The sequence below is a fragment of the Lissotriton vulgaris genome, chromosome 5, assembly GCF_964263255.1.
Source record: "Lissotriton vulgaris chromosome 5, aLisVul1.2, whole genome shotgun sequence".
Classification (NCBI taxonomy): Eukaryota; Metazoa; Chordata; class Amphibia; order Caudata; family Salamandridae; genus Lissotriton; species Lissotriton vulgaris.
In genome coordinates this window covers 281,467,819-281,479,843 of record NC_141693.1, presented here as the reverse complement: position 1 = coordinate 281,479,843, position 12,025 = coordinate 281,467,819, and the positions used below count along the sequence as shown (strand labels likewise).

General features: G+C 47.9%; 1 protein-coding gene across 1 annotated transcript in view; it reads left to right on the top strand.

The window, feature by feature from the left end:
- The first annotated feature begins 399 nt into the window (after nt 1-399).
- The window catches only part of PERM1 (PPARGC1 and ESRR induced regulator, muscle 1), a 32,677-nt gene continuing 21,051 nt past the window's right edge, over nt 400-12,025 (top strand). The window contains exon 1 of the mRNA XM_086921434.1: nt 400-2,867. Coding sequence (XP_086777560.1) covers nt 878-2,867 — 1,990 coding nt within the window. The 5' untranslated portion in view covers nt 400-877. The remainder of the gene's footprint in view (nt 2,868-12,025) is intronic.

Genomic DNA, 12,025 nt, shown 5'->3' with positions numbered 1-12,025 from the left:
TGTGGTATGGATTCAGGAGATATGCTCATGCTAGTGTAGAGGGGCTTCAAAGAAGCCCTTCCCTTCACTGCCTCCTCTCAATTCACGGAAAATACATTTTGTGAACTGAGAGGGGAAGGGTAGGGAATAGTCTCGGTGCTCTACTGGAGATACTTATTGCCCGTGAAGCCTTTGCAGCCGGTCCCAGGCCCAAAGCAGGACCTCCAAAAAGTAGGACGTATCAGTACCAAGAGAGTAGCACTAACTCCTGGATGGGTTTAAGAATATACATGCATTGAATATTGATTTTTAGGATTTTATATATATATCTCACAGTTAACCCCTTAGACTGCAGTCTGCCCTCCACTTGCACTATTCTTACAGGAGAAGGCTCTATTGAGTAGAGCTCATTCTAAGTTGACACAGATCTTCCGGGGTCAGGCCTCAGGAAACAGAGCTATGTCGAATGTCACTCAGATCTTAAAGGTTCATATCGCAGACAGCAGATCAATGCCCCAGGTGAGACAGATCTCACCAACTTAGCAGTTAGGTAGCAGAGCAACCCCTCGTTCTTCACAAGTCATACTTGGGCACCAGAAGGGATAGCTCTCTTATTGCACAAATTGGATAGGTACAGTGTCCGGGGAGCAGAGATATACCTCAGGGTACACGTATCTTACAGACTTAGCCCCGGGAGACAGAGATGTCTAATGCTTCATAGATCATATAGTCTTTGACTTTAGGCTGGAGCACTATCTCTCAAACTCACAGTTTAGCAGCACTTCCAGGGATTGATCACCCCACGCGCACACACACACCTTGATCAGATTATCCTTTACAGCCATCACTATACTTACCCCTGTAAGAGGCAGTGTAAGTGTCAGTAACGCTGTGAGCCATGGATAACTTTGAGTACAGCATTCAGCTGAATGATCGTGACTGGGCTGACTTCTTCTATGAAGCAGAGGAGTGTCACTTAGAAGAAGCCTCACTGGCCACAGCGGATGATCAAGTCTTAAGCGACACTGACCCGGAAGAGAATCTCCAGGAGGAAGGCCACACCAGGAGAAGCAGGCAGATCAAGATCAGCCTGTGCTCTGCTGAGCTGGGGCCTGTGTCTAGCATCTGGGACCCCACCGTTCACAATATTTTGGGCATTTCAGACCACCAACATGCCTTGAGGGAGCTCCAGGTACCATGCGACCAGGATGCTCTGTCAGGCAGTGAGGATGAGGAGGGCGAGATTGGATCAGTTAGCAGGTACCTGTGTGAGAGGGATACTACAGGGCAACATCAGCCAGACTCAACCATGTTGGAAAGCCACATGGTATCATCCTGTGCATCAAGGACAACTCGGACATCCAGGAAAGCCATGCAACATAGGAGCAGCAAGCACGTTGTGTCATGTGAAGACCTGTCCAATGGACAAGAGGGCAAGGGATGGACTCCAGAGGACAATGGAGCAGATCCCATAATTTCTACTCTGCCCAATGCATTCTCAGGTATTCAGCAATCCAGGATTCCATCAGGGATGGGATCCCCAATTGAACAGAATGGAGGAGCAGGCATTTCAAGACCTGGCCCAGGGTCTGAGGTTGCTCCAGGCCAGAGTATACTCTACCCTGTCCTGATGGTGGAACTGCCTGGTGCCAAGAGTGCGAAAGCCAGGCTCCCCACTCTCACACCCCAGGCCTGTGAGGACAGCAGAGAGGAATCTCCAAGTCACAGCACTTCCAGAAAGAGAGCCCAGCTGGGAAAGAGCAGGGGAGAAAGTGCTGATTTCACCAGCCCTGGTATTTCACACAATAGCCATCAGAATGCAGAGGGAAGCTTGGGGGTGAATCCTACTATCCCTGAGAACCCAGGGAATGAGGAAGTAGAGGGCTCAAGAGGCGAGGAGGTAATAATCCCAACTTGTAACAGGCTTAATGCGCAAAGTGACATTGACAACTGTCATAGCAAAACTCCACAGTTTCCCCACCAGGATAATCTAACAGAGGAGATAAGTTTGGAAGAAGCGGCCAATGGTCCACTTCCAAATTGCAATGGAGTAAGACGTTCTGGACCACTGAGCTCTATGCCTGGAAACCAAATAAGCATAAAAACTGAAGGACTAGCGGAAGACTTGGAAGGGATCATCAGAAGCGTATGTAAAACAATATCAGGGCACCCCACAGTCCCTTCACTGTCGACTTGCATTGGAGATCCTCCATGCACGGCTAATCCAGACTGGGAGGAACAAGAAGGACCTGATTCTGACTCTTTTGTTCCTGATATGTTCACTCCTTCTGAGGACAACTTCACCATGACCTTTCCTGAAACCTACGACTTCTTTTTTTGTGACTCTCCTGAACAAGGAGAGTCCGGTTCCCAAGATATGCAGGCTAATATTAACTTAGAACCAGTGACATTACTAGTAACAGACAGTGAGGGGTCTATGAGCTCCCCAGAAATCTATGAGTATTTCTTCTGTGAAGGTCAAAAGAATGATTGCATGGCAGAGAGAGACCCGCCGGTGCGAGGGTGGTCTAGCAGGACTCGGCCACCATCAGCTCCAGCTGGTGAGCATTCTACAGAAGAGCAGCCCACCGCCATTTCCTTTCCTGAAGCCTATGAGTATTTCTTTGAAGATAGAAGTGGACCTATAAGGCGTCATAGAGGGCTCTTTGGAATGTCATCCTTGAGGGCTACAGGACTGCCTGCAGCCTGGCGGTCTTTACTGCCCCGAAGGACCAACATGCAGGTGAAAACTTCATCCAGCATATGTACAACTGAATTGAAAGCTGGAGGACAGAGGCAACTCTTCCCCCTTCTAATGAACCCACATCTTGCCAAAGAGGAGAGCCAGGAACAGGCTGAAGCTTCCAGAAAGGCTATCGCTATAAGAGGTATCTTTTTAATCCATTTGTTTTTTGTCTATACATTAATATCTATCTATCTATCTATCTATCTATCTATCTATATATCTATCTATCTATATATCTATCTGTCTCTCTGTATGTCTATCTATCTCTCTGTATATCTGTGTGTATATACATAAATATGTTAGCCAGAGGCTGTTGCCACTGGGTAGTTATAGTTAAGTCAGCTGTTCCATAGGAAAGGCATTTTTTGTGTTGCTAATACCTTTGGCGCTGTTTGACAAAGCTCCAGACAACTTCCCAAAAAGAGCTATTTTTGACTACTTTGTGCATGGAAAGTTTTGGGGTGATCTGTAAATGCGGGAATTGAGATAAAGGGGGGTCCCAAAATGCAACCTTTAGGCAGGAGGACTGCAGTAAAAACAAGCATTTACAATGCAATGGTCTCGGCATCATTAAAGGTAGAGCTATTGGCATTGCTCATGACATTTCTTTTTTTTTTCTTTAAATCATAAATAAATGGCATTGTCATTTACATTGCCAATACACAGCACTCTGCACTCAACAGCACACACCACTCTGCACCTGCACTCACTGCTCTGCACACTCACTACTCTGCACTCACTACTCTGCACTCACTACTCTGCACTCACTACTCTGCACTCACTACTCTGCACTCACTACTCTGCATTCTGCACACTCACTCTGCACGCACTACTCTGCATTCTGCACACTCACTCTGCACGCACTACTCTGCATTCTGCACACTCACTCTGCACGCACTACTCTGCATTCTGCACACTCACTCTGCATGCACTACTCTGCACGCACTACTCTGCACGCACTACTCTGCACGCACTACTCTGCACGCACTACTCACTACTCTGCACTTACTACTCACTACTCTGCACTCACTACTCACTACTCTGCACTCACTACTCACTACTCTGCACTCACTACTCTGCACTCACTACTCTGCACTCACTACTCTGCACTCACTACTCTGCACTCACTACTCTGCACTCACTACTCTGCATTCTGCACGCACTACTCTGCACTCACTACTCTGCATTCTGCACGCACTACTCTGCACTCACTTCTCTGCACTCACTACTCTGCACTCACTACTCACCCTGCCACTCTGCGCTCACCACTCTGCGCTCACTACTCACCCTGCCACTCTGCGCTCACCACTCTGCGCTCACTACTCACCCTGCCCTCACCACTCGGCGCTCACCACTCTGCACTCACCACTCTGCGCTCACCACTCTGCGCTCCCCACTCTGCGCTCACCACTCTGCACTCACCACTCTGCACTCACCACTCTGCACTCACTACTCTGCACTCACTACTCTGCACTCACTACTCTGCACTCACTACTCTGCACCCACTACTCACTACTCTGCATTCTGCACACTCACTCTGCACTCACTACTCTGCACTCACTACTCTGCACTCACTACTCTGCACTCACTACTCTGCATTCTGCACACTCACTCTGCACTCACTACTCTGCACTCACTACTCTGCACTCACTACTCTGCACTCACTACTCTGCACTCTGCACTCACTACTCACTACTCTGCACTCACTACTCTGCACTCACTACTCTGCACTCACTACTCTGCACTCACTACTCTGCACTCACTACTCACTATTCTGCACTCACTACTCACTACTCTGCATTCTGCACACTCACTCTGCACTCACTACTCTGCACTCACTACTCTGCACTCACTACTCTGCACTCACTACTCTGCACTCAATACTCTGCACTCACTACTCTGCACTCACTACTCACTACTCTGCATTCTGCACACTCACTCTGCACTCACTACTCTGCACTCACTACTCTGCACTCACTACTCTGCACTCACTACTCTGCACTCACTACTCTGCACTCACTACTCTGCACTCTGCACTCACTACTCACTACTCTGCACTCACTACTCTGCACTCACTACTCTGCACTCACTACTCTGCACTCACTACTCTGCACTCACTACTCACTACTCTGCACTCACTACTCACTACTCTGCATTCTGCACACTCACTCTGCACTCACTACTCTGCACTCACTACTCTGCACTCACTACTCTGCACTCACTACTCTGCACTCACTACTCTGCACTCACTACTCTGCACTCTGCACTCACTACTCACTACTCTGCACTCACTACTCACTACTCTGCACTCACTACTCTGCACTCACTACTCACCCTGCCACTCTGCGCTCACCACTCTGCGCTCACTACTCACCCTGCCACTCTGCGCTCACCACTCTGCGCTCACTACTCACCCTGCCCTCACCACTCGGCGCTCACCACTCGGCGCTCACCACTCTGCGCTCACCACTCTGCGCTCACCACTCTGCGCTCACCACTCTGCGCTCACTACTCTGCACTCACTACTCTGCACTCACCACTCTGCACTCACTACTCTGCACTCACTACTCACTACTCTGCATTCTGCACACTCACTCTGCACTCACTACTCTGCACTCACTACTCTGCACTCACTACTCTGCATTCTGCACACTCACTCTGCACTCACTACTCTGCACTCACTACTCTGCACTCACTACTCACTACTCTGCATTCTGCACACTCACTCTGCACTCACTACTCTGCACTCACTACTCTGCACTCACTACTCTGCACTCACTACTCTGCACTCACTACTCTGCACTCTGCACTCACTACTCACTACTCTGCATTCTGCACACTCACTCTGCACTCACTACTCTGCACTCACTACTCTGCACTCACTACTCTGCACTCACTACTCTGCACTCACTACTCACTACTCTGCACTCACTACTCACTACTCTGCATTCTGCACACTCACTCTGCACTCACTACTCTGCACTCACTACTCTGCACTCACTACTCTGCACTCACTACTCTGCACTCACTACTCACTACTCTGCATTCTGCACACTCACTCTGCACTCACTACTCTGCACTCACTACTCTGCACTCACTACTCTGCACTCACTACTCTGCACTCACTACTCTGCACTCTGCACTCACTACTCACTACTCTAAACTCACTACTCTGCACTCACTACTCTGCACTCACTACTCTGCACTCACTACTCTGCACTCACTACTCTGCACTCACTACTCACTACTCTGCACTCACTACTCACTACTCTGCATTCTGCACACTCACTCTGCACTCACTACTCTGCACTCACTACTCTGCACTCACTACTCTGCACTCACTACTCTGCACTCACTACTCTGCACTCACTACTCACTACTCTGCACTCACTACTCACTACTCACTACTCTGCACTCACTACTCTGCACTCACTACTCACTACTCTGCACTCACTACTCTGCACTCACTACTCACTACTCTGCACTCACTACTCTGCACTCACTACTCTGCACTCACTACTCTGCACTCACTACTCTGCATCTAGCCGAGACCTAAAAACTCCACACATATTGCTTAACAAGATCCCTGCACTCCAGGCTTAACCCATTATTGATGGTACCTCCACTCAGTAAGGCTCCAACTCGGGGGAACCCCTTTCTGTCTAAGAAGCTAAAGTGTGGAATTCAATTCACTGCTCGAATAAGAAGATTGACAATCACCCCCAATTCCGAAAAGCACTTCGGACTTGCTTCTCCCCACCTCTGATAACACAAGCTACTGACCCGATACTCAAACAAACGGCAAGCGTAAATGCATGGCTGCATCTCCTCTCACACACACCGCAACCTTCCACACGTATGCTCCATGAGATAAGCCGAACCCTATTTGGAGCATGATTTCGAAACTCATGCACCTCAACCAATCTCTCCCACATAGGACTGTACCTAGGGTAGAACCAGATGTGAGCAGTGTACTTTGATATTCAATACACTGACTGACTCCGCTAGCCCCTCATATGTCAGGAGCCTGGTCCATAACTTTACCGCTCTCACTGCACTAAATCCTTACTTAATGACGTTATTCATCCTCCAGTCCAGGCGATGAGCATTGTTCTGTAAATGAGCAGGTTCTCTGTTACATCTCAGATGTCCAATTTACATAATTCTAAAATCAGTCAGCCACCTCCTGTCAGCAGCAACAAGTACAACCACCACACACAGCGCTTCTGCACATTCTAAAGCATTTGGCGACCTTCAAATAGTGTATTTAAAGAAAATGATAAGTTCCTCTTTGGAGACTCACGGAGGTGCAGATAAAATTATTTGAGAATCCTGTTGCTGGCAATGCACCGTAAAACCCCAGTTCGCAACTATGTGTCAGGAAAAAAAACTTGAGAGACCTTACCTAATAAATATTTCACCACCAACCACGAACAAATGCAATGCAAAGCCTAGTTTTACACAGTTGCACTGGTTCAAAGTGATATGAAATGCCAGCACCTTTCGTAAACATCCTCTCTCTGGGAGAATAAACCCCAAACCACCTCCATAAATTGTCTTTAACATCTATGCATTGTTAACCGCGGCTACTTGCCGGCCCAGGCTATTGCACTTGAATGGTCCATTAGCCACTAATATACTCAGCACAATGCCTACCTGCCTACGCACCTGTGCCTGGGGCACTGGGCAGGCGGGGGCACTGTACCCGGAAAAAGAACCCCCACCCCTATCAACTGCTACAGGACTTTTGGGGAGAGGGGAGCCGGACAGAAGGACAGCGACGCGCACCGTACCTGGGGTATGGCCGGCGGTGGTCTCAGGAGGCAGCCGCTAGCCGCTTCGAAATCCTCCGCGGTCCCCCTCACCCAAAGTCGCCCTTCAAATGTAAGGAGGCGGAGGACCCGTGCAGGACAGCACCTACTTCCGGTTTGGCCGGCAATGCTTCCGGGTCGCCGCAGGCAGCGCGGCGGCCCGCCCTGCACGGGGAAGGGAGGCAGCTTTCGAGGAGGACAGCACCTGGCCGCGAGCGCGTTCTCGTGCGCGTGGCCTTAACAAATCGGCGCGCGCGGCCAGTGCTGTCCTCCTGGGAAGCTGAGCCGCTAACAATAAGGTCTCTGGCGAGAGCGAGCTTCGCTCGCTTCTAGCCGAGACCTAATGAACGGAATAACATAAATCTGACAGGAAATAGATATTGGTCCACAGATTGCGCTTTTCGCGATTTGGATAAAAATACATTCCTTCGTTTTTGAGAAATTAAGGTAAAACAGTATGGTTGGGTCGGCGAGCGGCTCCAGAGACTCTCGCAGGAGCGCCAGTTGAAAAATAGAGCATTCCGATTGGGACAGGGAGCTTTATTTCCCTTGTGCCATCTCACTGCCGCAGGAGTCAGACTCCCGCAGGCCAGCATGAGAAAAATGTTGCAGTCAGCCATTAGGACTTAGGGACTTCGTCCCCTGTCCCAAAGTTAAAAAAAGATAAATAATATAAAGGGGCAGGGTAGTGATATCCTGACCTCATAGGCCCCGTGGGGGGGACCCAGAGGGAAACCCCGGCACAAAACATTAATGCAAAATCATCAAAAATTGCTGAGATCCCAATGGATTGGAAACAATAAATGCCTGTAGGGCTGCATTCATTAATTATAGGCCCTGGGGAACCCACCACTGCGGATGTATTCAATGAGGGGAGGGGAGCGGATGGGCCCCCCTGTCCAATTTAGGTCCCCCAGGAGCCCACCCCGGTGCCTGAAATCATGAAAAAAGGGGAAGTGCAGCCCACCTCCCCAAGACATCAAAGGCCCTAGGGAGCCCACCGCCAGGGCAAACATTTGAACATAAGAGGAGGAGGGTCCTGCAGCCACCCCACCTGAGCACCCAGAGGCCCCAGGGACCACATCCCCAGGGCCCATTTCAATAATAAAGGGGAGGGGACAGTGTTGTCCCCCTCCCTGAGCCACTAAAGGCTTCAAGACGCCCACCCCAGGGCCAAAATGACTGACAATGGGGAGGGGCTGTGCGACCCCCTAAGCCATTAATGTTCCCAAAGCCCCCAACACCTATTAATTCAGTAGTGGTGCTGGGGAACGGGGACCCCAGCGCCTGAAAAAGCTCAGTGCAGGGGGACCATGTAGCCACACTCACCTTTAATTTAAAAGAAAAATGGTCCTCTGGGATTTGGTCCCCAGGGTCTAATAATGGTCAGAGATGCTGGCCATGTGGTCCTTCCCCTTCAATTTAAAAAAAAACTTTGCTGGGGATGGGGTCCGAGGGCTAAATAAGGCTTGGGGAAGGGGCCCTCCCCTTAAAAAGGTCCTGTGGCCAACCCCCCGCGGGGTTGGCTTTAGGTATGGTTATAAAATATTACTAAACGTTAAAATTCACTGAAAAAAACAAAGGTTAAAATAACGTTAGTTAGGTGAATAAGTCAGTGACAACATTAACATTTTGAATTAAAAAACACAGAAATTCACCAGTTATAATTAGTAGAGCTGACTATAACTTGTGCCCCCGGCATGCACTGCTCATGACTTCACATATTACATCACTCAAGACATGTTCTATGACACCATTTATGACATCACTGATTACATCATTGATGATATCCAGATGACATCACTGATGACCTCATCCATGCTTCTTTTTAACACATTGCACTATAAACAGTTATATCATTGGAGATATAAATGTTAATGCAAAATACTCAAAAAAATATGAAGTATCATTACTGCTATCATACATACAGCCCCCATAGGTAACGTAAGCTTGTGTTAGGTGCAGCATTAACCCATACCATACACTTCATGGGTAGCCGAGTTCATGTTGACTATAAACCACAGATGAAAGGGTAACCTATCCTCCACAGGGTGTTCAATCTGTATATAACTGTTCAGAGAAAACCAAGTTTCTCCAAATACTGAAGCACTGTTACGTAACGAATGCCCTACTGTGGACAGTCCTTAGCTATATCAAACCCCAGACAGTCACTGAACCTACATTGAGAAATTAAGGGGCTATAAGTAGAAAAGTGCATACTGTTAACATTGTTTACTCTATGGAGGGAGTTTACTCGTTATGGATTGAGATATCTCTATCCCACACTGTTTGCAGACAGTGACTCTCATGAGAAATGCACCACAGAGAATTAAAAAGTATACACTAATAACAGTGGACACTCTTTGCAAAACGTGTCCAAAGAGCGACTATTCACTTCAAATAACCACGGTCTGAAGGTGCTAAAGATTATACTACTTGCAGTCTTCATACTGTGCTGAAAACTTTACAGATATTTATTTATTTAAAGAGTATTATATAGTGTTGGCTAGACCCGAAGGTAGCAGAGCACTTTACATAAGGTTCCACATAGTTGCAAACTTACATCAGTTACAAGTTACCAAAGATATTAATAACAACTTTTAAGGAGCATGTTAGAAAAGGAAAACGGAGTGAGGCAGGGAAAGGGAAAGTGGGAGGGGAAAAAGGGGTAGGGTACAGATACGACAGAGAGACGAAGGGAAAGTCTGCCCAAGGTCCGGCTGGGTAGGTGACTGCCGATAGGAAATCTGCAGCCCATCTCTTCTTCAGCTATCAGGTAGCTCCACCGGGCATTGGTCATATTGCTAGGTCTCAACAGAATAACATTAAAGGGATAGAAGACGGGAAGAAGAGGGCGTAGAGGGGGTAGGGGGTAGGGTGAAAAGGAAGGAGGGGGATATGACAGAGAGACAAAGCAAAGTCTGCCCAAAGTACGGCTGGGTAGGTGACGGCAGAGGGGGAATCCACAGCCCATCTCCTCTTCAGCTAACAGGTAGCTCCACTGGGCCTCGGTCAAATAGCAGGGTCTCCATTGTCGAGGGAAAGTTCAAAGAGTACATGTCCTGGAGGGAGCGCAGGATCAAGGTTAGGTGAGGGATGTGATTAAGATCAGGTCGATGGCCAGTTCTATTGTCCAGGAGTGGTAGGGCATTGTGGAGAGACCAACTGAGGAGGCCATCTTGAGGTCAGGCAAGGGGGTTACGACCTTGGTGTTAAATTCCGTCGGTCCACAAAATTTTCAATGACTTCAAAAGCATAGGGGGTGTAATCTATGCAGTGATGCGGCGGGAGGACAGGGCCAGTGCCAGCATGTCTTCAGAGGGGGGTGAATGATGGGGAGAAAAACCGCCAGTGGAAGAGGTAGCCGCCATTAGCAGGCCAGGCGAGGCCCCTCCAGAGTCATTCTCACATAACCAGGGAGTAAATCTGGGTCATCCATGTAGGTCAATGTGTGACCCCCTCCAGTGGCAACCGTAGGTCCAGTGGGAACCCACAGCCTACCTTACCGTGGCTGCAGTGGAGTTCTAGTTGTTAGTCGCCGTCCCAACTCTCCAGCTGCATCGATCCCACAGCTCTTGGGCGCCATTTTGGAGTCAGGCAGTCCCTGAAGCCGAGTGGCCGAAGTGTGCTTGGTAGGCACAAAGTAGTGCCGGGGAAGGGACTCTCAGCCACCGATCCCAGAATACAGATAGCCCATCTTCTGAAGCAAAACAGGCACATGTACACAGGTTAGTACCTGGTGCACACAGTCCTCTCTGTTAAGTAGTAATTGTCATGCTGAGATGATTCTGTCTAATAACTTAAGGCTGCTTACAATGCTTAGGTAGTACATAGAATCTTTGCCCTGCCTGAAACATTTTCTGCAGTACCAATAATCTTGTCTGGAAAATAACGAAATCAAGTCATCAACTGCCACCGGCTCACAGAGTTACTCTTCAATACAAATAATATGTTCAATACCTCAACACACCTAGGGTGCATTAGGAGCACATGCGTTTTGTAAACACTTACACCGATTAGCTGGACATAGGCTGCACAAAATTAGGTAGAAAAAATAATATGGTAGTTACTCGCCACTTTGTAAACTATAAAACAAATTAACTCACTCATTGGATGATGTCCTCAGTGATGTCATTTAAGATGACATCAGTGATATCATAAATGATGTCATAGAGCATGAGATGAGTGAAGTAATATGTGAGTGTATGAGCATATTGCCAGAGCATGGCGGGGACAAAAGTTGTAGTTAGCTCTGCTAACTAATAACTGGTGAATTATGTTGTCCTGACATATTCAATTAACTATAACATTATATTAACCATTGTTTTTTTTAGTGAGTGTATATATATATATATATATATATATACAGTCAAATTAAATGTGGTCCATTAACACTTTAAAGCAACTTTAATAATAAATATAGATTCACACATTTACAAAGGTTAACATGTAGTTTATTCGTGCAATTGACACTGTTTACTGCATCCAT